Source organism: Hyla sarda, chromosome 1 (genome assembly GCF_029499605.1).
Source record: "Hyla sarda isolate aHylSar1 chromosome 1, aHylSar1.hap1, whole genome shotgun sequence".
Classification (NCBI taxonomy): Eukaryota; Metazoa; Chordata; class Amphibia; order Anura; family Hylidae; genus Hyla; species Hyla sarda.
Genome location: NC_079189.1, coordinates 432,114,847 through 432,142,822, shown reverse-complemented (window position 1 = coordinate 432,142,822; position 27,976 = coordinate 432,114,847). Strand labels below are relative to the sequence as shown.

Genomic DNA, 27,976 nt, shown 5'->3' with positions numbered 1-27,976 from the left:
GGTTTTATATAAGGGGGTGTGGCTTAGCTCCAGGGCTTCTGGGACATGTAGTTTGTAGTCTGTGGCAGAGCCTGGCACCTAGTGTAGAGGTCATAGTGCTGGAGCTATGGGGGCCCCTGTACATAGTGTCCGCCGCTGGTGTCTATCCTCATGGAGGAAGCTGAGGCCGGTCTGTCCGCGCCCCGTCCACACACAGGCCTCCGGGAAGGAGACGCACTTCGGCTTCCAGACTGTGCCGGAGGAGGAGAAGGGGGAGAGAGGTAAAGGGCCTATGGTTGGGGATGTAGGTGGTGGACAGGGGGGAAGTAGCCTTTCTGCTGCCCCTATATATACACACATGTGTATATACATATACATATACATTTTATTTCTACTTGCTTACTTGTGACATTTTGATAGCTCTATAAAAAAAAAATCTGGATTGTGATGTAATAAAAATAGCAGTTTTGTCCTGTGAAATAGATGTAGTGTTTATGCTGTTATCTCCCCATAGTTTGTAGATATGTACATCCACTATTTGGAGATCTTTTCACACACACTTTATACTTCTTTCCCTCTACTACTTTTGATAAATCTTCTCCAGTTTTTATGTAATAAAAAATATTTAACATTTTTACGAGTTCTACTGTGTATAATTTTTAGTCTCACTTTCCTGTTTATGACATTTTTAGTGTATCATGTATTTGAAAGTGTCGCTACAAAGTACGACCTCATGAATGACTCGATGAGCCTAGGAATCCATCGGCTGTGGAAGGACTGGCTGCTACGTCACATGAACCCTACTCCAGGCTCTCAGTTACTAGATGTAGCTGGAGGAACAGGTAATGGATTCATCTTATTGTTTTGTCATCTTCTCTTAAAGGAAAACTGTCAGATATTTTCTCCCGCACTATCCACACTACTGGTGGATATTGCGGGAGACGCTGATTAAAATGAGCCCTACCTTGCCCGGATCTGCCCGGCCGTTCGTCCGCAATTGTAGTTTTATTCTATGTGTATATCTTGCTGTAACTGGCACGGGCGGGGCTTCTGCAGGTTAACTGGCACTGACGTCAGCGCCGCTTATGAATATTCATCCCCCCTCCCTCCAGTTAGGAGTGGCGAAGAGAGGGAGAGCTGGAGGGAGGGGGATGAATATTTATAAGCGGCGCTGACGCCAGTTAACCTGCAGAAGCCCCGCCCGTGCCAGTTACAGCAAGATATACACATAGAATAAAATTACAATTGCGGGCGAACAGCCGGTCGATCCAGGTAAGGTGGGGCTTGTTTTAATCAGCGTCTCCCACACTATCCATCAGTACTGTGGATAGTGCGGGACAAAATATCTGACAGTTTTCCTTTAACCCCTTAAGGACCAGGCCCATCTTGGCCTTAAATGGGCACTGTCATGAATTTTTTTTTGATATTTTGGAGTTCTTAAGTACTACAACATATCTCTAATATACTTTTATATTAAAAAACATTTTAAAAGCAATTTGAAATTCGGCCACTAGGGGTCGACCTTCTAGTGGCCGAATGCAGTGCGGAGTGATGTCACTGCAAAATTCCGACTGATTCCGGCAGGGCATCAGTCGTAATTTTGCGCAGGCGTAGGAACATCCAGGGCTGCGCATCGGCTCCCCGCACTCGCCGACGGCCCTGCTGCAAGGTATGGGGGGGGGGGCAGGAAGAGGCTCCCCCGCACCTGTCCCTCCCGCATCGGCTTCCGGCTCACTCCTTCCCCCATGAAGCTCCTGTCCTGGGCGGCGGCAGAGCCCCGGGCGGGGGTGGGCCTGGTGCAGGAAGAAGCGCTGCTGGAAGGGGCTCCGCACGTCCTTCTTCAGCAGTTGCCTGAGGGGAGTCCAGGGACCACAGGGGCCCCTCCGGCTCCACTCCGGTGTAGCTGCCGCCTTCCATGGCCGGGCTCTCGCTCAGCTCCAGCTTCCCGCCGCTGTCCGCCCGGTACAGAGCCACGGAGGTTGCCTTCGAATACAGGGTGCCTCCAGTTGTTTTACCACTACAACTCCTGACAGCCAATAGATGTCAGGGCATGCTGGGAGTTGTAGTTTTGAAACAGCTGGAGGCACCCTGTTAGGAGAGCTAAGGGCGGAAGTTGGCCCCCAGCAGGCATCAGTGACGTGGTGCCTGCTGGGGAAGTCTGTCTGGTAGTGAGCACACTACCAGGCAGACTAAATGCCATTTTTAAAATAGTAAAAATAAATAAATAAAGGCAGGGAGGGTGTTAGGGATAGAAGGGCAATAGGCAGGGACAGAAAAAAAAAACATGATGGTGGGAGCTACCCTTTAAGGATCAGACCAATTTTATTTTTGCATTTTCGTTTTTTCCTCCTCGCCTTCTAAAAATCATAACTCTTATATTTCCATCCACAGACCCATATGAGGGCTTGTTTTTTGTGCCACCAATTCTTCTTTGTAATTACATCACTTATTTTACCATAAAATGTACGGCGAACCCAAAAAATATTATTTATGTGGGAAAATTGAAAAGAAAACCGCAATTTAGCAAATTTTGGAAGGTTTTGTTTTCACCCTGTACACTTTCCGGTAAAAATGACATGTTTTCTTTATTCTGTGGGTCAATACGATTAAAATGATACCCATGTTATATGCTTTTCTATAATTGTACCGCTTAAAAAAAATCTCATACCATTTTTACAAAATTAGTATGTTTGAAATTGCCCTATTTTGACCACCTCTAACTTTCTAATTTTTCCATATATGGGGCGATATGAGGGCTCATTTTTTGCGCCGTGATCTGTAGTTTTTATCAGTATCACTTTTGCTTATGTTTTACTTTTTATATGTTTTTTATTAATTTTTTTGGGAATAAAATGTGACAAAAAAGCAGCAATTTTGGACATTTTTTTTTTTTTACGTTTACGCCGTTCACCATATGGGATGATTAACAATATATTTTAATAGTTCAGACTTTTATGCACGCGGCGATACCAAATATGTGCATTAATTATTTTTTTACGCTTTTTTGGGGATAAAATGGGAAAAACGGACGTTTAACTTTTTTATTGGGGAGGGGATATTTTAAATGTTTTTACTTTTTTATTTTACATTTTTTAACTTTTTTTTTTTTTTTTTTTTTTTTTTTACACTTTTTATGTCCCCATAGGGGACTATTCATAGCAATCAGTTGATTGCTAATACTGTTCAGTGCTATGTATAGGACACAGCACTGCTCAGTATTATCGGTCATCTTCTGCTCTGGTCTGCTCGATCGCAGACCAGAGTAGAAGACCTTGGGAGACAGCCGGAGACACGTGAAGGGGACCTCCGGCTGCCATGCTGGATGATCGGATCCCCGCGGCAGTGCCGCGGGCGATCCGATCATCCATTCAAAGTACCGCAATGCCGCAGATGCCGTGATCTGTATTGATCATGGCATCGGAGGGGTTAATGGCGGACATCCGCGTGATCGCGGATGTCCGCCATTACGGCTGGTCCCTGGCTGCTGATAGCAGCCAGGACCTGCCGGGCATGACGCGTGCACCGCTCCGGTGCTCGCGATCATGTTGGTGCGTAAATGTGCGTCATGGTGCGTTAATTACCACGTCACCATGACGTACATTTACGTCCATTGTCGTTAAAGGGGCTATCCAGCTTTTTTTTTTCCTATTCTGCAAGGACTGCAACAACAAAAATAAAAAACTTAAACTCATACCCCCCTGGTGTCGCCAATATCAGCCTCCCATCCTTTGACCCTACCTTCTTCTGCATTCTGGAGCCTGACACTTCACACTGTGCAAAGCTTATCACCTGCCACAGCCATGTCTCTCTTCAACCAGTGATACGCTGAGTGGGCCTGAGCCTAGCTTTCTTTCTGGTGCTTGAGCCTGGTACATCACACTGCTGCTCAGTGTATCACTGGCCAAGGCAAGACAAGCTCAGCACAGTGTGATGTGTCGTGCCCCAGAAGGCCAGGGCCAAAGGACGGGAGATCGATATCAGTGGACAGGTAGGGCGGTGGGAGATAAGTAAAGAGGTTATTATTTTTGTTAAAAATCAAAAAGCACTGGATAACCCCTCTACTATTACATATAGTAATGAACAAATAAACCAGTGAGAATGACAGTGTTTCTTTGACAGGTGTCAAGTCAAATGTGAGACAATGGGAATACAGATTTCCAACTAACTTCTATGTGACGAGTAAAGCTCTATGAAGGATATTTACTCATTTCAAAACTGCCTCCTGCACTATCCATGCCATACCTTTAGTGAATAAGGTCAAATCATTTTCTGACCGTGTCCGGTTTTGACCTGGACTAAAAACTGCTGTAGAACTCTTTTTTTAAGTCTAGTCTAAAAGTCAGAAAATTAACCATCTAGAGTCACTAGCTGATTCTGGTCGACTCATTAAAATGAATGGGTACAGCCCAAGTCCAGTAGGGATACGGCAGGAGGTGGCTTTGAAATTCTCTCGTCGTATACGGCTGCTGGATGCACAAAATGAGATGTGAATGCACCGAAATGGTGAAACAGATGGCTGTCACAGGTGCTAGGCAATTGTCTGAACTTTAAAGGGGTACTGGGGTGGAAAACAATTTTTTTTCATATCAACTAGCTCCAGAAAGTTAAACAGATTTGTAAATGACTTCTATTAAAAATCTTAATCCTTCCAGTACTTATCAGCTGCTGTATACTTTGGAGCAGTGGACTTCAACCTGCGGACCTCCAGAAGTTGAGAAACTGCAGTTTGCTGTCCGGGCATGCTGGGAGTTGTAGTTTTACAACATCTGGAGGTCCGCAGGTTGAAGAACACTGCTATAGAGGAAGTTGAGTTGTTCTTTTCTGTCTAACCACAGTGCTCTCGGCTGCCACTTCTGTCCATATCTGGAACTGTCCAGAGCAGGAGAGGTTTGCTACGGGGATTTGAGTCTACTCTGGACAGTTCCTGACATGGACAGAGGTGTCAGCAGAGAACACAGTTGCCAGACAGAAAGGAACTACACAACTTTCTCTGTAGTATACAGCAGCTGATAAGTACTGGAAGCATTACGTTTTTTTTTGTTTTTTTTTTATATAGAAGTAATTTACAAATCTGTTTAACTTTCTGGAGCCAGTTGATATTTAAAAATTGTTTTCCACCAGAGTACCCCTTTAAATCAAGCTGGTGTAGATTTTAAAGTACGGCGTGTGGGACAAGAACAGCAATGCCCGATTCATTAAGAACATGAAGCCTTTTAATGATTTGGCCAAAAGCTACTATCAGAGATGCACTGGAGGCTGGTTCAGCCTTAGTAAATCGCCCCCATAGTATTTTGGTCAGTATCTTTAGGCAAATCCAGGAATAGGTTAAAAACACAGAAAGATCTGCAAATCAGTCCATTATTTTTTTTTCTCTTAAAAGGGCATTTGATTTTTGTAATTACTTATATCCCATAAAAGGTTAAGAGATTTATTATAGAATTTTGTATGTTAACATAACTTTCTTTTTACAGGAGATGTTGCATTTCGCTTTATTAACTATATCCAGGCACAGAAGGAAAGACTAAACCGTAATAGACTCCATCAGCAAGAAAATCTGTCATGGTCAGACATTTCAAAGTCTTATAGCCAGGAACAGGAGGACTCATTGGTGGGATCTAAAGCTGTGATCTGTGATATAAACAAGGAAATGCTAAAAGTCGGAAAGGAGAAGTCATTGCGGCTGGGTTATTCTGAAGGTATTTGAAAAGGAAGTCATCACTTTGTACTGATTATTTGGTGCATTTTTATAGGGGTACTCCATTGCTAGACATCTTATCCCTTATCCAAAGGATTGGGGATCTGATGGCTGGGGTCCCACCCCTGAGAACCTCCCCAACCCCCCCCCCCCCCCCCTGCGTTTGTCATGCAGACACCCAGCAAAAAATGACATACTGTTTAGTAAAATTTCAGTATTTTATCTTACTTAGGGCTTTCTTGGGTAGCTGGGGATGCTGAGGAATTGCCCTTTGCTGATGAAAAGTTTGACATCTACACCATCGCCTTTGGTATTCGAAATGTAACCCACATAGAGAAGGTAAATACTAAAAAAAATAACATTATGAACTTACCCTCTCATTATTTTAGGGGCTATGAAAAAAAAAATCACAAACTTATAGTACATTTTTAGAATTCCTACTTAAATAAGACATTACATACCATCACTCTTGCCTCACCTCATTACATTACAGTAGATATATTTTTTAAGCTGCTTTACAGGAACAAATATACCATATCTAATGCAGGAACTAAGGGGATAGAGTATAAAAAGGGATTCCCTCTTTGGTACTGTTTTTTTGTTCCCATGTATGCAAACAAGCTCTGCTATAGAAGAAAGTAAACTGTCCATATGGCACCATCTATTGAGGGAGGAAAATGGAATTGTGGGATTTGTAGTAAAAAAAAGAAAAGTCAAACAGGAAATACCAGTTCACAAAAAGCTAGCTACAGTGTTATGTTACCTCACAACATAGCCATTTAGCCCCAAGACAAGTGCAGATCCTTCCTAAGCATGTCCATTACTGTCTGCCAGGTACGTGCTAAAATAACCTTATGGTGGATAACCCCTTTAAGGGTTCAGATATTGACCTATAGGAAAGTTTCCTCCCAATAGGTGGCAGTAGATATCTTAAAGCTATGTGTCCACCCCTAGGGCCCTGCATTAAAGGCTTTTTTTAGGGGTTTGAAAATCGAATCGCCCGACACCCGAGGCATGTAGGTCCGGGCATCGGGCAGGTGAATTTTTGAGCCATCTAGCCCTCCTTCGGGCAAGGAGAGTCAGGGAGTTGCTCGGGGATACAGGACTGTTAAGGATGTATGGCGTGGGCTCCTGACTCGAGCCTGTGCTATACTGGGCAGCTGATTTCTGTTGCTTTAGGGCAGCCGCTAATGGCCGGCACGCAGGTGGCTAAAAACCCTCTAGATTGTTTAAGGGGGCATTTAGCGGGGTTTAAAGGCATTTGAAGGGACATTTAAATGGCCCTTGGTGGTCTAGCTTGGTGGATGCCCCAAACCCCCCCCCCCCCCCATCCGTCCGTCCGGTCCAGCCTGGTCTGTGGCCCTGGGATTGATAGAGCCTCTCTGTGGCAGGCTCTATCAATTGAGCAAAGAGCACAAAGCTCAGTGCAGTTCTATGGAACTACATTTATCTGTATGTGGTACCTAATGATTCCTCCTAAAAAAAATTAAAAAAAATAAAAAAAATTATAATAATAATAAAAAACCCTTTTATTTTTTTAAAATAAAGGTTTAAACTACATAAATTAACCCCTTCCATATCAAAAGTTTAAATCAACACCCTCCTTTTCCCATTTTCCATATAAAAAAATATGTACACAAAATTTCATCTTTTCAGACTTCCCAAGGCAGCACACAAAAGGGTTAAGTCTCCTCTTTTCCTACTAGGACAGAGGAAACACACTACGCCTGATTAGTTCATCAGCATTAATTATCCACAAATAGCAATTAGAACCCTTTAAAGCAACCATGAGACAAAGACCAGGCATTGAATGTATGTCGCTTCGGCAGCACACCAAAGGGATTTAAGAAGCAATAACAAAAAAACATAAAAAGAAAATGGGGAATCTGCTCTTGCACTCTAATGCCAAAGACCCCTGCTTGAAGAGCTAGAACATCCACTATAATGTTTGATGACCATGCAAGGTAAACATGTAGATGCTCATCAGATCTCATCTAGTCAATCTGCACTATCTCTGCCCATGATGTTAAAGGGGTATTCCAGTAAAAAACATTTTTTTTCTTTTGCATATCAACTGGCTCCAGAAAGTTAAACAGATTTGTAAATTATTTCTATTGAAAAATATTAATTCTTCCAGTACTTATTATCTGCTGAAGTTGAGTTGTTCTTTTCTGTCTGATAACAATGCTCTCTGCTGACACCTGTCTGTCTGTCTCAGGAACTGTCCAGAGCATGAGGTTTGCTATGGGGGTTTTCTCCTACTCTTGACAGTTCCTGAGACAGACAGACAGGTGTTAACAGAGAACACTGTTGTTGGACAGAAAAGAACAACTCAACCTCAGCAGCTGATAAGCACTGGAAGGATTAAGATTTTTTAATAGAAGTAATTTACAAATCTGTTAAACTTTCTGGAGCCAGCTGATATGAAATTTTTTTATTTACTTTAATACCCCTTTAGAGTCTGTTCACACGTACAGTATTCTGTGCAGATTTAATGCGCAGGATTTGAAGTAGGGATCGACCGATATCGTTTTTTTAGGGCCGATACCGATAATCTGTGGAGGTTAGGGCCTATAGCCGATAACTTATACCGATATTCCGGTATAAGATATCGGCTATTTACCCCCCCCCCATGGACCGCCACCCGCCTGTCCGGGGGTCCTGAGTCCTATCACCGCCCCACCACACATCCCCCCGGCCGCCGCACCGCGCCCCCTACCGCCGCACCCCCCCCACCGCACCGCCCCGGCCTCATTGCCTCCCCCATCCCCGGTTTTATAATTACCTGTTCCCGGGGTTCACACTACATCTGGCTCCGGTGGCGTCCTCCTGAGCTGTCACTGTGCGCACTGACGGTGACGTCGCGTCACTCTTCATTGCGCACAGCGTAATGCAGGACGCAGCAGGAGCCAGATGTAGAGTGGACCCCGGGCCCCGGGAACAGGTAATTATAAAACCGGGGATGGGCGAGGCAATGGGGCCGGGGAGGTGCGGGTCGGTGGGGGGGGGTGGCGGGGGGGGGGGCAGGGCATTATCGGCATATCGGCAAGGTAATTACCGATAATCCCCAAAATCGTGATTATCGGCCGATAATATCGGCCAAACCGATAATCGGTCGATCCCTAATTTGAAGCTGTGTTCAGTCATTCAGTTTACATTGAAATCTGCAGCATCAAAACCTTCCAGTGGTGGTACTTTTGAAGAAGAGTAGCAAAACGAGACTTTGTCTCTGATCCATCCTGATAAGGAATCCTTTGAGGGTTTCCCCCTGTTTGAAATCGAAGAAACAAAGAATCCGGTTCTGAAAGCTGCAGATCTATCCCCAAAAAATTATGACCCATTTAACATCCAAAGAATGCCACTTGATTTGGTCTTCTCCCACTGGATTTTCAAAGTTGAGAAGAAACACTTCTTGGTTGAGGTTCTCTGTAGATGCCATCTTGGTGAGACAGGCTTTCCTTGTTCGCAAGATAAGACCGTCCTGAATAATGTGAGAGTATGCTTTACATAAAAGGTTTGAAATTTGCCTATCCTCTTCACAAATGTAATAGCTACCAAGAATAGGACTTTTGAAGACAAAAACTTGACCTCTGCTTCTGGTTTTATTAAACAAATTTTCATAAAACAATAAACAAAAACATCTCAAATGTATAAACTATAGAAATAAGAAGGTAGAAACCACAGGTTCTCGAGGAGAGCAATAAAGATCCCGACCAGGAACAGATAGCATACCCAGTACAACAGTCCCCGCCCCTCGACATAATAACAATCATATAATGTCCTCAAAGAAAAGGAGATGCAGTCCCAGGGAACGACGCTGGGGTCCACCAGTAAAAAGGCAGTCCGAGGCAAATAGTAGGGTCTAACGACAAGCAGAAGCTGTAACACCATCACATGTCCCCCATACATGGCAAAGGGGTGCCGAGCACGGTTACCTGTCCCAGAAACCGCAATTGAGCCCAACAACTGCTCCTCTGACTCCCAGGGGATTCAAATAAAATCAAAAGCGGCAATAGAGAGTAGTCATAGCGCATCAGGTATCAGGTAAATGTAATGCTCCTAGAGAACCTCTGAGATTCCATACCAGGCTGTGTATCTAAAAGGCTGGACAATTTCGGCGATCCCCTGAGAGTCAAAGAGAGTAACAATCTCCATTTCTGTGTCAGAGTGCCGCTCGGCATCTAACCGCTCTACAGCTAGAAATAACCGCAATTGTGCTATCAGCACAGGCAAATCTGGAGTAGTGGGGTCCAACCATTTGGCGAAAAGATACCGAAGTGCCACTAAAAGAACATGATGAAGAAACCGTGGAAACCTCAAACCCCCTCCCCCCCCTTTCCCCTTCTCCCTCCGGTGGGGCGTAGCTGGTGGAAGAGTAATGAGTGTGGTGTAAATGGTATCCGCACCCTCCAATGGTCACATATATCTATATCTAATCTATATCTAATCTATAGAGATGCCAGTAATCCACTGAGTGGGGACACTGCCAGACCCCATGGTACATGTTTTTTGAGTAGGGTTTTGCACTTAGGACAGTGAGTGATCCTATCTGGGAAAGAAGAGAGGGCTAAATATTAAAGCCGTACAACGTGGCGTGAGCAACCTTGAAATAAGTCTCCCTCCATCTCTAATTAATAACGTGTTTCCTCACTGCCTCCCAACCACGTAGTATGTCAGCAATGTCGGTGTCCCCAGTCCACCTTTCCCATGTACGGAACACACGCTTGGAATCATATTTAAGAAAGCGGCCTCGGAAAGCTACATAAAAATTGCATATCCATAATCTCCGTGGCTCGCTGCCTATAACCTCATCCATGATGTGAAATGGATCTTCCTTCGATAGGTCCCGTAATCTAGAGGAACAGAAGGCGTAAACCTGGTTGGCATAGAGAGCATAGGAAGGGGGAAGGTCAAATGTCTGTACCATCTCCCCCGGTGTGAGCCATCTGCAATCACCACTGTGAATAATTCGCCCCACCGTCCTAACCCCTTTTAAAATCCACAGTCTCAGCCATGGGGAGGACCTACCCTGCGGGAATTCTGGATGGTCAAGCAAGGGCATCCGTTTGGACAAAAAGGAATGCTAGTCCAAAGGCCTTCCGCACCTGCTACAGGATGCCCACACTTATGCCCCTGTAGAGATTAGTAGAGATCAGAACTCGAGCCAGAGGCTTAATGCTAGATCAAACCATAATGGCGACAAGGGACAACCCTTGCCTGTACCTTTCGCAATCATGAGTGGAGTGAACAGTATATCTGGTGTATGCACCCTACCTGTAAGACCTTCGTATAAGCCCTCTATGAAGGAGCTGAATCTTCCCGCTATCCCAAATTTGGATAGGATCAGTCCCAGTCAGTCCCATAGAACGTTATCAAAAGCTTTCACCGCATCTAAGGAGAGCAAAGCAGGCTGGGTGACTGTCTGGGACTGGTCTCGAAGACTATCCATCGCCGCTAGTACTTTTCTAATAGTCGTGACCGCCGAGCGGGTTTTCATGAACCCTACCTGGTGGTCCCCTATAAATTTGGGCAAAAATCTGGCCAGACGATCAGCTAGGATTTTGGATAACAGCTTCACATCCTGATCAGAGAGATGGGAAGATAGGAACTAGGATCTAAGGGGGTCCTTACCAGGTTTGGGGAGTACCTTTTAATGTAGGCTAGTTTCGCTGCTGGAGATAGCACACCCGTATGCAATATTTCATTAAAGTATGCTGTCAGGGAGGGTACCACCTGATCCACAAGGGGTTTGTAAAACTCACCGGGAAACCATCTGGTCACGGCACCTTCCCGTTGGCTAGGGAGCAGACGCTAGCTGCCAAGGATGGTAAAGCCATTCCCTCCAGGAACCGTGCCCCCTCGTCAGTAGGAGCAGGGGGGGGAGGAATAAAGAGCAGCGTAATAGGATCCCAAGACAGAGTTGATCGAATGCGGTTCATGCGTTATGTTCCGCGTCAAATCACGCAAAGCTAGAACGTGTGCAGGCGTATAGGACCCTTTCGCGATTCATGCTAGAAGCCTTATTGCCATACCGAAACAAGTCTGCCTCAAAATGAGACCTATAAATAATCTCTTTTCTGTCTAACCAGAGTTCATATGAGGACTTTGCTTTCTGCCACAGAAGTTTATGGGCTGTTGTGGGGGAGTCTAGAAAACGGGAGTACACCTCCAGAGAGGGCTGCGCTTGCCGTTGCATGACCTTCCAGAGTTTTTTTGCATTTGATCATGTTACTATAAGACCTGATCTTACCCCGAAGGGTTTCCCAGCAGAGGGAAGGAATTCCAGCTACCAACCCCGGAGAAGACTCAGAAAGGACTCCTCTTTTGTTAAATAAGACAGAAACCGCCATAAGAAACCAGAGCCCTTGGGGGAACGATTGCAGAAGCTCCAGAACTACCGGAGTATGGTCCGAAACAACCAGATCCCGTATGTCCACCACTCCCAAGCGGGAGCACAGCATGGGACTAATCGGGAAATAGTCGATGCGAGACCAAGAATCGTGTGCATGTGAGAAGTGTGTGTACTCCGGCCCTTCCGGGTGTAGGTGCTGCCAAGAGTCTAGAAGCCCTGTTTGCGTTAGGAAAGGGGAAAGGACTTTGTCACTCTCATGCAGGGAGGTAGTCGGAGGGGTCGAGCGTCTACGATCCACTAGCAGGTCTACCACTGAATTCAAGTCCCCACCCAGGATGGTAAGCGGACCATTAACACCATTAACTGTAGCTGCTAGAGAATGGAAAAAAGAAGAGTTATCACCATTGGGAGCATAGACATTGTAAATATGATAAGTATTGCCATTATGGACCAGCTGTAAGTGAGAAAAGTGCCACTCCTCGTCCCGATCATGTGAGAGAATGCAGTGAGAGAGAGATTTATTGATCAATGTCAATACTCCAGATTTACCTTTACCGCTGAGCTGCCCACCACCTTACCCACCCACAACTTCTGCATTCTCTGAAAGTCCTGTTCCGTAAGGTGGGTCTCCTGGAGCAAGACCACGTCTGGATGCAGACGCTTCAGAAAACACAGAACTTTCATGCATTTCTGAGGGGAACACAGTAGTCCCTTGACATTCCATGTTACAATCTGACACATATTTGCTGAATAGCCCCCCAGGGGCAGGGAGGAGGGGTACGGGACAAGACATGACGTATGGAACCCTAAATCAGTAGTATGGGGATTAAGTGTGACACATTTAAGTAATCAAAATATGGTTTCTCCAGACATAGTCACCAACTAGACACTTCTCAAACTATCAAATTTATAGAGAAGATAAGGATACCATGGAGGTCTCTCACACAGACATGTGAATCTCTCTTTCTGTGTCTAGTCAAATGGGTAATTGTTAGTCAGAATAACATTCACAAGACTAGCACAGCTTAGGACAAGGTCTCATTATCAAAATCTATACTTGAGACTAGAGGTGCACCGAAATGGAAATTTCAGAACCGAAACGAAACCGAAATAAAAAATGTCCGGCCGAAAATGACTTCTCCCTGTCTTCTGGTAAAATGCAGCGCTCCGCTCATTAGATTAGATTCCCCCGCATTAGAATGCCAGCTTCCCCACATTAGGTCGGGAGTTCCCCCACGTTAATAGGCAGCTCCCCCACAATAGTAGGCAGCTCCCCCACAATAGTAGGCAGCTCCCCCACAATAGTAGGCAGCTCCCCCACATTAATAGGCAGCTCCCCAACAATAGTAGGCAGCTCCCCCACAATAGTAGGCAGCTCCCCCACATTAGGTCAGCATTTCCCCCACAGTAGTAGGCAGGTTCCCCACAATAGTAGGCAGTTCCCCCCACAATATTGGGCAGCTCCCCCCAACAATATTAGGCAGCTCCCCCCACATTTGTAGGCGGCTCCCCCCCCCCCCCCCCACAATAGTAGGCGGCTCCCCCCACATTTGTAGGCAGCTCCCCCCCCAACAATATTAGGCAGCTCCCCCCCCCACATTAGGTCAGCAGTTCCCCCACAATAGTAGGCAGCTTCCCCCCACCCCACAGACATACAGCTTCCAGCCATATACAGTGTATGGCTGGAGGCTGTATGTCTGTACTGCTGACCCCACAGTGTTCCGGTCACCGCTCCTCCGGCCCGGGGTCACATCTACTGCTATGGCCTATGGACCATAGCAGTAGGTGCTGGGACCGGAGGAGCGGTGACCGGAACACCGAAGAAGATGATGCGCCGCCGGTCACTTACCAGGCCCCGGCCAGCGCGCGTTCTCCTGCGAAGATCCTGCGGTCCTCCTGCGTCTTTATGGTTGTACGCACGGGATGTCAGTGACGTCCCATGCGTACAACCATAGAGGCGGAGAAGTGAAGGACCGAAGGAGGACGCGCGCTGGCTGGGGAATGGTGAGTGACCGGCGGACATCCTTATGTCCCGAAAAGATTTTTCGGGACACAGGGATGTCCGGGATATTAATACTTCTTTTTATGTGCCCGGGCCGGCTCCCGTGTGTGTCTGCAGGCGGGGGCTGACCAGAGCATATAAAAACTAATACTGTATACTAAAAACCAGGGGGCCTCCAGCTGTTGTGAAACTACAACTCCCAGCATGCCCGGACAGTCTTTGCCGGTCTGGGCATGCTGGGAGTTGTAGCTTCACAACAGCTGGAGGCCCCCTGGTTTTTAGTATACAGTATTAGGTTTTAAATGCTCTGGCCGGCACCCGCCTGCAGACACACACGGGAGCCGGCCCGGGCACATAAAAAGAAGTTTTCCTATCCCGGAGAGTGCGCGCCCCCCCCCCCCCCCAGATGTTGCGGCCGCCCCCCCCTGCATATGTATCGGCCGCCGATATATCGGTGCATCCCTACTTGAGACGCTATAACCTTACCACCATGTCTTAGGCTAAGTTTCCACTGCAGTTTTTGCGCCAAAGCCAGAAGTGTATTCAAAAGGAATAGGACATATAAAGGAAGGACTTACACTTCTCCTCCCTTATGGATACACTTCTGACTTTGGCTCAAAAACTGCAGTGGCAGATCTCCAAAAACTGCCAGAAAAAAAACCAAGTGGAAACATAGCCTAAGGAATGCAAGGACTTAGCAATACTCCTAGTAAGAATCATGATGTCCTTTACAATACTTACAATATATGACTATCATATGTCCCACTGATTACTATCTCTCTCTATATATCTATCTATATCTAATCTATATATGTTCATTCAGATAAAACATAATTATTTCACAGTTTCTTATCTCAACCCCCCTTCTCTCCATTCACCCCCCCCCCCCTTTACCTTGGGTGAATTGTAGTAGTGTCATCTAGAGAATATGGCTCTATTCTTCAGTGAGAACTTAAACAAACGCCTCTGTCTTATTTATCACTGTCGCAAATATCTAAGGAGACAACAAGTAATCTCCCAGAACTTTAGAATACACTGTAGTCTATTTAGAACATACACCATGGCAGACACATCATGCTATTAAACACAGTGATTCATATTTGGGGCCTACAATAAGTATGACAGGATGCATGTCACAGATCTGGCAAACGTCCCCTTAAAGGTCCTCAGGAATCGTCGGATTGCACTGTAGACAATACCTATGCTTCTCCTTTCTCCTCCGCGTGCCTGAGCTCTGCTGGCTCTCCAGCTTGCAGACTTAACAACAGCGCAGCCCATCATAGTGCTCACCGATTAACAGACATCTGTCTAATAGAGCAGAAGAAATCATATGCCTGGTCTTTGTCTCCTGGTAGCTTTATAGGCTTCTAATTGCTATTTGTGGTAAATTAGCTTTGATCAACTAATCAGGCGTATTGTATTTTCTTCTGTCCTAGTAGGAAAAGAGGAAACTGTTAACCCTTTAATGTGCTGCCGACGGGTATGAAATGGAAAATCAGTTCTGCCTGCGATGTTCCTTCACATTTTAGGTCCAATGTGCCAGTAAGCAATTACACTGTTGTCATCGCCAGGCTTTTTCTCTAACATTGTCATCATGTTGTCATCCAGCCAGAAATGTAGATCTGTGCTCTGGGACATTCACGAGTTCTGCAAATGAATGGGTCACAGCAGCAGATGTCTATGTATCAATTTCTCATTTCTAACCTGTATTTTTGTATGTTTTACAATGCTTTATTTCTACAGGCTCTTGAAGAAGCTTACCGTGTCTTGAAACCAGGAGGAAGATTTTTATGTTTGGAATTCAGCCAAGTTAACAATCCACTACTAGCTCGGTAATTAATGTAGTTGTGATGGTATTAATATTATTATTATTATCATGTGATCTCTACTTAACTTAAACTGCATGTCACAGTTGTAGATATCTGTAACTGAGAAATGAATAATTCCTTTCATAGATGGGGAAAAGGATATTGGCTTACTTACTGCCCAGTCCTCATCATCCTAAAATGCCTGAGTTTTGAGGATTCTAGGCTGAAGGAAGCAGTACACCTTCAATATATCTGAACACCGAATGAACGGCTATCTTTCCTGCTCACGTAAATGCTCTGCTCATTCAAGTGTTCATATGTCTTATAGTGGTGAGAGGGATAGTAAACTGCTGCCATACTCTTCTAGCAGTGGCCTATCTTCCCAAGAAAAAAAGGATTGAGCATGTCGAAATCCAACATACCCAATCCTTCTTTCCCATAACAGTCCTAGATTGTTCACCAAAGTTTGCAGATTCAGATGTCATGACATTTACCCCATGTAACCATTAACAACAATTTCATGAGCTATCAGCTGGCGTTTGTACCATGCCTGTATGTCTGGTAATTATGCCAGCAATCTTCATAAAACAATGTAAAAAATTGGGCATTTTTAAACATTGTTTTATGAAGATTGCTGGCATAATTACCGGATATAGAGGCATGGTAGGTACGCTAATTCATTTCTCTAGAACAGGGGTCTCAATCTATAGCCCTCCAGATGTTGCAAAACTTCAACTCCCAGCATGCCCAGACAGCCGTTGGCTGTCCAGGCATGCGGGGAGATGAAGTTTTACAACATCTGGAGGGCCACAGTTTGAGACCACTGCTCTAGAATCTGTTGCTAATGGTTACATGAGGTTAAAATGTCATGACGGGTTCCCTTTAAGTCTGGAATTATGACTGTGTGTTTATTGAAGAAATCCTCTCATTCAAACACAAGCTAACACTGACAACAGATATTCTGGAGGCATACACAGATACAGCTTGCTCCAGTCCAGGACACATGCCACTTACTACAAATGCTCAGAATTTTCTTTCCAACACCCACAGATAGGCAGCTGTTGTGACTGTTGCAACAGTCTAACAGACACATTGCAGTCCTTAACATACTAAATGTCAGTGACAGTAATTTCCTCCTATGTGTATCCATGAGCCATTCGAAGTGAATTTGTCACCCACACTAACTTGCTGGTGCAGGGTAATAGTATGGGTGATGCTGATTCCAATGCTTGTTTACCTTTTTTTTTTTTCATATATATGGTGCAGTTCCTGAGTTATACATGAAAATCCAAATATGTAAATGAAGTGACTTGGTGCACCCACACCCCACCACATTCTTATGCACCCACATTCCTTGTAGAGAGAGATTAAGTGTAGCAAAACATACAAGTCCAAACATATGGTAGCAGTCTTATTTATTGGATGTTTTCTCTTTCTTCGCAGCATTTACGACTTATATAGTTTCCAGGTTATTCCAGTGCTTGGGGAAATCATTGCTGGAGACTGGAAGTCTTACCAGTACCTAGTAGAGAGTATCCGGCGCTTTCCTCCTCAGGTAACCTATGAAATAAGCCAGTCAATGTAATTCTTTAATAGCACATGTTTCTTTTTACTATTTTTGACTGGCAGCAGTTATAATCGTAGTAACAGAAAACTCTGATCCCAGCCATTTAATCCTTGTGGTCCAGATGTACAGCCCTGACAATAGCAATCTTAGAGGCTGACCAGTTAAAGGGACAGGCCTGAAGCTAGCAAAGGCTTCCAGGGCTGTCCTGTGTAAATACCTGTTGTTGTTGTTGTTGTTTATTTATATATATATATATATATATATATATATATATATATATATATATATATATATATCCAAAAATAAGAAACTCCGGCAGCACACCAGTATAGTGAAAAACAATTGTGAAGTTTATTCACCCAAATGCTTGAGAAAGGCTGTAATTGGACGGCCGAAATGTCGCAAGACTTTGGGTGAATAAACTTCACAATTGTTTTTCACTATACTGGTGTGCTGCTGGAGTTTCTTATTTTTGGATGTTTACTTCAAGTCTCCGGACCAGAGCCTATACCAGCTGGCACCTGATCAACTTCTAGTTGTGCTGCTTCTCCCGGTATCATCTGTGTGTGTGTGTGTGTGTGTGTATGTGTATATATATATATATATCACCCTAGGTTCCAGGGCACTTTACATATGATAAAGGTAGCAGTACATAACTCTAACATGGGAACATTGAGCAGAACACAGATTAACTTTCCGACTGACAGAGGGCTTACAATATATAAGGAGAGGGGAAAGAAACAGTAGGTGAGGGGGACGTCAAGTCATCTGTGAGCAAGTGAAGTAGCCATTAATGGTGCAGAGGCAGCAGGATTATTGAAGGTCATAGGCTTGCTTGAATACATGGGTCTTCAAGGTCTTGATGGTGGGTGAAAGCCAGTTGTGCTGGGGTAGCGAGTTCCAGTGTATGGATGAAGCGCAGGAGAGGTCTCGGAGACGGTCATGTGAAGTGCGGACCTAACATAACCTGTTAGTCTATATTCACACGCCAGAATTTCTGCATGGAATTCTCCATGAAAATTCTGCATGAATTTATAGCCAGTCCCCTCAATGGGATTCCGTTGTCCCATTCACATATATCCCTAAGGTCGGTTTCACATGAGCGTAATACAAGCACGTTTTGAAGCTGCAAGTCCCAGCCCAACCGCAGGTCTAACCACCCAAACTGACAGCATCACAGATCACTATAGATCAGGTCATTAGACCTGCAGTTGGTCCAGACTTGCAGCTGTAATATAGGTACATAAATACAACCATATTACAGTAGTGTCCAAACTGGTGTTGGGCATTTGTTTAGGATGTATAGTAATTTAAAATTTGGCAACAGAAATTAATTTAAAAAAAATACACCTTGAAATGCAAAAAGCAAATAAAAGGTTTAAAATAAAATACACAACATATGTGAGAAAGTTATGGAGGGAGATTTACCGAAATTTGAGTAGAGGAAGAGTGGTGCAGTTGCCCTTAGCAACCAATCAGATTGCTTCTTTCATTTATAAAGAGGCATCTAAAAAATGAAAGAAGCGCTTTTATTGGATCAGACTTGTTTTTCCGCTACATCCCACAGATACTCAATTGGATTTGGAGGCCAATTCAACAACTTGAAATCTATACAAAAACTGTTCAGAATAGTTTGAGTGCATTATCCTGCCATAATAGGCCTCTATTATGTGTTCTTGCTCTGCAACAATGTTTAGGTAGGTAGTATGTGTCAGAATAACATCCACATGAATGCTAGGTTTCACTGTAGCACATTGCCCAGAGTATTAGTCTGCCTTGCCCAGCCTGCCTTCTTCCCATTGTGCTGGATTGCTTCATCTCTTCCCCAGGTAATTGTTGTATACTTACATACCAGGCAACTTTTCTTTGCTCAGTGGTTAAGTTCTGATGTTTATGTGCCCATTGTAGGAGCTTTTGGCGGTGGACAGGGGTCAGCATCCAAACTCTGACTGGTCTACAGCTATGCATCCTCTTGGGCAGTACGCTGTGATGCACTGTGTGTTCGGACACCTTTCTATATTAAGAGTCAAAGTATTAGCTTATACCTCAAGGACCTCACCATTCGTGGTGCATAATGATAGGAATGGAAATAAATAATAACAGCGTCAATTTAAATTTTTTTATAATAAAATATGGTCAATATCTTAACACATTAACTGGCACTTTACAAGATATTCCCACTGGGCCCTAGTGGGATATCACATGAATAATAGTGAAAAAAAATGCTAAATTGTGAGAAAAATGCTGAAAATCGGAATATAGTCCAATAATCCGGTAAAAATCCATTAGTCCAGAAACACTATGAAAGTCCCGTTGTATGGTGAAAATAAATGTGCACTTGGAAGAAATAATGCAAAGTCAATAAATGATGTTTCTCACCACTGCTGGATGTCAGTCGCTGACAGCTGTAGTGTCCTCTACCCCGTATGTCACGTTCCCACGCTGCTCTCGTTGCCCCAATGGCAGGGGGGCACGGCGGTCTCACGCTGCACTCGCAGGACTAACAGATTTTTACCGGATTATTGGACTATATTCCGATTTTCAGCATTTTTCTCACAATTTAGCATTTTTTCACTATTATTCATGTGATATCCCACTAGGGCCCAGTGGGAATATCTTGTAAAGTGCCAGTTAATGTGTTTAAGATATTGACCATATTTTATATTTTAATATTACATTTTTAAAATTGATGCTGTTATTATTTATTTCCATTCCTATCATTATGCACCACGAATGGTGAGGTCCTTGAGGTATAAGCTAACGCTTTGACTTTTTCTTTCAATTGGATGCCGGTGGGGTCCGGCTATAGCTTTAACCCCTTAAGGACCACGGATGTATGAGTACGTCCCTGCGCCCTGGGTCTTAAGGACCAGGGACGTACTCTTACATCCCAGCATATTTCGCATCCCGCCGTGCGCCGGGCGGGTTGCGAAACCGGACACCTGCTGAAATTATTCAGCAGGCGTCCCAGGCAAACACCGAGGGGGTCCCGGGACCCCCACATGTCGACGATCGCCGCAAAACGCAAGTGAATTCACACTTGCGATTTGCGCGATTCCGGGTCATTATGGGTCTATGGTGACCCGGAATATAAGGGGGATCGCGGGTGTCTAAGACACCCACAATCCCCCTGAAGAGATAGGAGTGAGGTGGCAGGGGTGCCACCCCTCCTATCCCTGCTATTGGTGGACTAGACGCGACCACCAATAGCAGATCGGGGGAGGGGGGTTAACTTTCGTTTTCCCCGTTCTGCCCACCCACAATAGGCGGGGCAGAACGGGGAAACGACAGAGGACCGGCGCCGGAGTCCACTTACCGATCTGCGGAGGCTGCGGGCGACGATCGGCGTCGGACATCGGCGGGCGGCGATGTGGTGCAGCAGGCTCCCTGGATCCGACGGAAGCCGGTAAGTTGCCTAGCAACATCTGGAGGGCTGTAGTCCGAGACCACTATATAGTGGTCTCTATACTGTAGCACTCCAGATGTTGCAAAACTACAACTCCTAGCATGCCCACACAACTGTTTGCTGTCTGGGCATGCTGAGATTTGTAGTTTTGCAGCATCTGGAGGGCCACAGTTTGCAGTGGTCTCTATACTGTAGCTCTCCAGATGTTGCAAAACTGCAAATCCCAGCATGCTGGGAGTTGTAGTTGCGATCCCTCCAGTTGTTGCATAACTACATCTCCCAGCATGCCCTCCAGTGATCAGTACATGCTGGGAGTTGTAGTTTTGCAACAGCTGGAGGCACACTGGTTGGAAAATATTGAGTTAGATAACAGAACCTAACTGAAGGTTTTCCAACCAGTGTGCCTCCAGCTGTTGCAAAAGTACAACCCCCAGCATGCACGATCTGTCAGTACATGCTGGGAGTTGTAGTTTTGAAACAGCTGGAGGTTTGCCCACCCATGTGAACGTACAGGGTACATTCACACGGGCAAGCTTACAATAAGTTTTCTGCTTCAAGTATGAGCTGCGGCAAATTTTTCGCCGCAGCGCAAACTCCTAGCAGGGAACTCACTGTAAACCTCCGCCAGTGCGAATGTACCCTAAAAGCACTACACTAACACATAATAAAGGGTAAAACACTACATATACACCCCTTACACTGCCCCCCCCCCCCCCAAATAAAAATTAAAAACGTATTTTACAGCAGTGTTTCCAAAACGGAGCCTCCAGTTGTTGCAAAACAACAACTCCCAGCGTTTCTGGACAGTCACTGGAGTTTAGCAACAGCTGGAGCCACCCTGTTTGGGAATCACTGGCGTAGAATACCCCTATGTCCACCCCTATGCAATCCCTAATCTAGTCCTCAAATGCGCATGGCGCTCTCTCACTTCGGAGCCCTGCGGTATTTCAAGGAAACAGTTTAGGGCCACATATGGGGTATCTCCGTACTCGGAAGAAATTACACTACTAATTTTGGGGGACTGTTTCTCCTTTTACCCCTTATGAAAAGGAAAAGTTGGGGTCTATACCAGCCTGTTAGTGTAAAAAATTTTTTTTTTTTTACACTAACATGCTGGTGTTGCCCTTTACTTTTTATTTTCACAAGAGGTAAAAGGAAAAAAAGACCCCCAAAATTTGTAACGCAATTTCTCCTGAGTACGGAAATACCCCATATGTGGGCGTAAAATTGCTCTGCGGATGCACAACAAGGCTCAGGAGTGAGAGTGCACTATGTACATTTGAAGCTTAAATTGGTGATTTGCACAGGGGTGGCTAATTTTACAACGGTTCTGACATAAACGCAAAAAAATAAATACCGACATGTGACCCCATTTTGGAAACTACACCCCTCACGGAATGTAACAAGGCATATAGTGAGCATTAACACCCCACAGGTGTTTGACAAATTTTCGTTAAAGTTGGATGGGAAAATGAAGAAAAATATTTTTTTTCACTAAAATGCTGGTGTTACCCTAAATTTTTCATTTTCACAAGGGAAAATAGGAAAAAAAGCCCCCCAAAATTTGTAACCCCATTTCTTCTGAGTAAGAAAATACCCCAAATGTGGATGTAAAGTGTTCGGCGGCCGAACTACAATGCTCAGAACAGAAGGAGCGCCATTGGGATTTTGAAGAGAAAGTGTCCGGAATTGAAGGCCACGTGTGTTTACAAAGCCCCCATAGTGCCAGAACAATGGACCCCCCCAACATGTGACCCCATTTTGGAAACTACACCCCTCACGTAATGTAATAAGGGGTGCAGTGAGCATTTACGCCCCACAGGTGTCTGACAGATTTTTGGAACAGTGGTCCGTGAAAATGAAAAATTAAATTTTTAATTTGCTCAGCCCACTGTTCCAAAGATCTGTCAGATGCCAGTGGGGTGTAAATACTCACTGCACCCCTTATTAAATTCTGTGAGGGGTGTAGTTTACAAAATGGGGTCACATGTGGGGGGTCCACTGTTCTGGCACCACGAGGGGCTTTGTAAACGCACATGGCCCCTGACTACCATTCCAAACAAATTCACTCTTCAAAAGCTCAATGGCGCTCCTCCTCTTCTGAGCATTGTAGTTTGACCGCAGGGCACTTGACGTCAGCACATGGGGTATTTCCAAACTCAGAAGAAATGGGGTTACAAATTTTGTGCGGTATTTTCTGCTATTAACCCTTGCAAAAATGTGAAATTTGGGGGGAAACACACATTTTAGTGAAAACATTTTTTTTTTTTTTTTTTACATATGCAAAAGTTGTGAAACCCTTGTGGGGTATTAAGGCTCACTTTATTCCTTGTTACGTTCCTCAAGGGGTCTAGTTTCCAAAATGGTATGCCATGTAGGTTTTTTTTGCTGTTCTGGCACCATAGGGGCTTCCTAAATGCGACATGCCCCCCGACCAAAATTTGCTCTCAAAAAGCCAAATATGACTCCTTCTCTTCTGAGCATTGTAGTTTGCCTGTAGTGCACTTCAGGTCAACTTATGGGGTACCTCCATACTCAGAAGAGATGGGGTTACAAATTTTGGTGGGTATTTTCTGCTATTAACCCTTGCAAAAATGTGAAATTTGGGGGGGAAACACATTTTAGTGAATTTTTTATTTATTTTTTATTTTATTTTTTTACATATGCAAAAGTCGTGAAACACCTGTGGTGTATTAAGGCTCACTTAATTCCTCAAGGGGTCTAGTTTCCAAAATGGTATGCCATGTGTTTTTTTTTTTTGCTGTTCTGGCACCATAGGGGCTTCCTAAATGCAACATGCCCCCCAAAAACCATTTCAGAAAAACGTACTCTCCAAAATCCCCTTGTCGCTCCTTCGCTTCTGAGCCCTCTACTGCGCCCGCCGAACACTTTAGATAGACATATGAGGTATGTGCTTACTCGAGAGAAAATGGGTTACAAATACAAGTTTAAATTTTCTCCTTTTACCCCTTGTAAAAATTCAAAAATGGTGTCTGCAAGAACATGCGAGTGTAAAAAATGAAGATTGTGTATTTTCTACTTCACTTTGCTGCTATTCCTGTGAAACACCTAAAGGGTTAAAACTCTGACTGAATGTCATTTTGAATACTTTGGGGGGTGCAGTTTTTATAATGGGGTCTTTTATGGGGTATTTCTAATATGAAGACCCTTAAAATCCACTTCAAACCTGAACTGGTCCCTGAAAAATAGTGAGTTTGAAAATTTTGTGAAAAATTGGAAAATTGCTGCTGAACTTTGAAGCCCTCTGGTGTCTTCCAAAAGTAAAAACTTGTCAATTTTATGATGCAAACATAAAGTAGACATATTGTATATGTGAATAAAAAAAAATTATTTTGAATATCCATTTTCCTTACAAGCAGAGAGCTTCAAAGTTAGAAAAATGCAAAATTATCAATTTTTTCATCAAATTTTGGGATTTTTCACCAAGAAAGGATGCAAGTTACCAAAAAATTTTACCACTGTGTTAAAGTAGAATATGTCACGAAAAAACTATCTCGGAATCAGAATGATAACTAAAAGCATTCCAGAGTTATTAAAGGGCACCTCATCAAAAAAACTTTTGATATATTATAGATTAATGTATGCAGAATAACTTTACAATTGCATGTTATTAAAAAATATGCTTCTTTCTATAAAATTTTCCACTTTGAAGAAATGACCACTAGGGGTCTCCCTACCAGTCCTGGCAGCAAGCATTTCAGACTCATGCTGGAGTCCTAAACACTACGAGCTGCCAGTCTGCTTTGTTCACAAAAGAGAACACTCAGAGCTGCCAGCCTGCTTTGTTCACAGCCTGTTTGGCTGTGAACAAAGCAGGCTGGCAGCTCTGAGTGTTTAGGACTCCAGCATGAGTCAGAAATGCTTGCAGACAGGACTGATCGGGAAAAAATACAATAGAAACAAGCATATTTTTCATTAACATGCTATTGGAAAGTTATTCAACATTCATTAATCTAAAGTATATCAAAAGTTTATTTGATGAGAGGTACCCTTTAATGTTTAAAGTGACAGTGGTCAGATGTTCAAAAAACGCTCTGGTCCTAAGGTGTAAAATGGCCTTGTCCTTAAGGGGTTAATTACCTCGGTCCTTTTGTTGTGAGCTGCACCTATTTTGACCTTTTCTATATTAACCAACCTTTTTCAGCTACAGCTACATTGCTGCAGGATGTGACCAAAAGGACTAGCCTTCACTATGCAGATAATTGAGCTTTGCAGATAATTGAGCTTTGGTTACTCATATTCCTCTCCCTGGTTCACCACTTGTCCTTACTTGGACCACTTACTTTCCGGGTACTAACAACTGAATACCCTTCAACACTTACTGTTTGGGAGATGCTCTGACCCAGGCTTATACTAATTAAAAAATGTTGTGCAAGTCAGTGCGTTGTGTTTTTTTTCTCCTTATTTATTGCTTGAACTCGAAGAATTGACTGTTCGCTTTTGGTAAATATATCTCCCCGAAATAGTTTCTGCTGTCTATATAATAGAATGGTGTCAGCCCCCCATACGCAGAAAGCTATGATGCACAGGGTTCTAAGTAGCAGCAGAACCGTAAAAGGATAAAAAGGAAGAGCTTGGCCTAGTCCGATAATGTGTGTCCCTTTTTTTTTTTTTTATTAACATCATGGGGATGGCCAGTTATGTGTACGTAATGTATCTGAGGAACAAATGTCACCAGGATGCTATTGGAAAAAGCCAAACCGGTGCAGGCAGTGTACTGCTTTCGGCAATGTTCTGCTGGGAAACCTTGGGTCCAGGCGTTCATGTAGATGTCCCTTTTATCATGTGCCACCAAACATTACTAGGCTGTTAAATAAAGCAAGTAATAGCAGCAGGGAGTAGTAAAAATTCAGGGGTGCACAAATTACTAAAATGGGAATGCAGCAACACTGTAACTCAAAAAAAGAAAAAGGAGCGGCACTCCCCTGCAAATAAAGTCCTTTAGTACATTTTTCTTATAACATGTCTGGGAGCAGAAAGGCAGTGGTCAGTGCAATACTGACTGACAGGCAGATCCAGGCATCGTTGCAGATAAAGTATTCCCCTTTAGGTTGCAGACAAGGAAAATGGGTTTCCAGCTCCCAACTCAGAGTAAAATTTCAGGTTTATTTCAAATCAGATAAAATCCAAGTACAGCATGTAAATAAGGAAAAATAAAAAAACACTAACGAAACCCACCAACGCGTTTCGACTTATTAATAAGTCTTAGTCATGGCTAAGACTTATTAATAAGTCAAAACGCGTTGGTGGGTTTCGTTAGTGTTTTTTTATTTTTCCTTATTTGCATGCTGTACTTGGATTTTATCTGATATGAAATAAACCTGAAATTTTACTCTGAGTTGGGAGCTGGAAATCCATTTTCCTTGTCTGCAATCAAACCACCTGAGGACCCAGCCTCAGTGTCTGTTCTCGAGCTTCCATGTGGAGAGGTTGTGCTGGACGCTTGGATTTAAATAATACCGGGTGAGCTGATCTAACTGTCTTCTTTCGTTATTCCCCTTTAGGGTAGCAGAGCTCAATAATGGTGGTAGTCTCTTTTAGATGGATAATGCACGCTACCATACTGTAAAAAAATTGTTCAGGAGTAGTCTGAGGAACATAAAAGGTAGCTCAAGGTGTTGATTTGGTCTCCAGATGAACATAAATTTTCAGTACACCGGGTGCCGGGCCAGAGATTGCGAGGGATCCCAGACAGGGCACCTAGACAATATTAAGCTGTTTGTTTTAATGTTTGTCATTTTAGAAACTTTTGACTTGTCATAAGTTTTCATAGGCGGGGTGTCTGGTGCTGAGACCAGCGGGGATAAGTACACAGCGCTGAGTGCTGATTTTTTTTTGCTGACACACTCGCATATCCCAGCCAGACCCGGCCCGCATCTCATTCATTTGAATGAGCCAACCAGAGTCAGATAGTGACTCCAATTGGCTCATTTTTGCCCCGTATCCAGTTTTATGGCCAGACCAAAAACCGTAGTATCCTGCAGTTTTCATTCTGGCCAGAAAACCGGATACCGGGCAAAAATAGCTGTTGCATCCTCACTGATCACAGGCTTTGTAGACTTTCCATGGAGACTGTCTTCAGTGAGCACAAGACAGCGGGGAGTTCAGCTGGGCATTCTTTCTTGGTGGGGGGTCTCAGCAAACCTCACCAATAAAAACTTTTAACATTTCTCTATGACATGTCGAAATTTTTCGAAGTTACAGTTTAGGTGCTATGGCTGATTATTGTGGGCTAGGTGCACACAGCGTATTTTCAGGCTCAAATATATGTTTCTACTTACAAGTAAAGTGAGCCTGAAGTGTTTTTATTGCTAATTAAAGCATTGTTTTACAGAGTGTTTTTTGCATGTATTTCTTGTTGGGTTTTTTTCCAGCCATTTGTATTGTGGTTTATGTAAATTATGGCTCGCAAGTATTTTTACATGAAAAAAAGTGTCAAAAACACACAAAAAAATTGCATAAAAAGTATGTAAAATTGCCGTATAGTTTTCAATATAAGTATGCCACTTTTTTATCTGTAATTACAGCTGTAATAAAAAAAAAATGGCACATCAATTGTGCAGCAAATTGTGTTCCAAATTTAATGTAATTCAGGGCAAAAAAAATTAGATGTAAAATGTCTATTTTTAATGCATGACATGACATAACATGCATAACAGCCGTTTTACACCTTAAAAAAAGCCATTTTACACCTTTTTACTCATAGTGTAATTATTTTATATATTTTTTTTATTATTAAAGGAGGAGTTTAAAGAGATGATAGAAGATGCTGGCTTTTTCAAGGTCACCTATCACAACTGGACATCTGGCGTTGTGGCAGTCCACTCAGGTTTTAAATTATGATTCTGTTTAGATACAGTTTCTGTAATAACATGGAACTGTAATGCAGACCAGCTATAAACCTGATGGGAAAGTTTTTCAAAAACTGTATAAATTATTTTTTATTAAAGAGCTTTTGCTTTAGACGTGTTCATTATGTTTAACTTTAAGAACAAAAAAGCAACCATGTGATACAGCAAGGTCAACAGAGAAAATGGTTAGTATGTAACTATATACATGTTGATGACTATCTTCTTATTTGTATACTAGCTGAGTACCTGGCGTTGCCCAGTTTTTCCTTCCTAATCCTTGTTGGGGGCGGAAAAT

The 27,976-nt window shown here is 43.6% G+C and overlaps 1 protein-coding gene across 1 annotated transcript; it reads left to right on the top strand.

The window, feature by feature from the left end:
- Positions 1-92: 92 nt before the first annotated feature.
- COQ5 (coenzyme Q5, methyltransferase) lies at positions 93-27,976 on the top strand. Its single transcript, XM_056530245.1, has 7 exons — positions 93-260; positions 672-821; positions 5,451-5,675; positions 5,907-6,013; positions 15,772-15,860; positions 17,280-17,391; positions 27,572-27,976. The coding sequence occupies exons 1-7, from the start codon at positions 107-109 to the stop codon at positions 27,671-27,673; spliced, it is 939 nt and encodes a 312-aa protein (XP_056386220.1). The 5' UTR covers positions 93-106; the 3' UTR covers positions 27,674-27,976.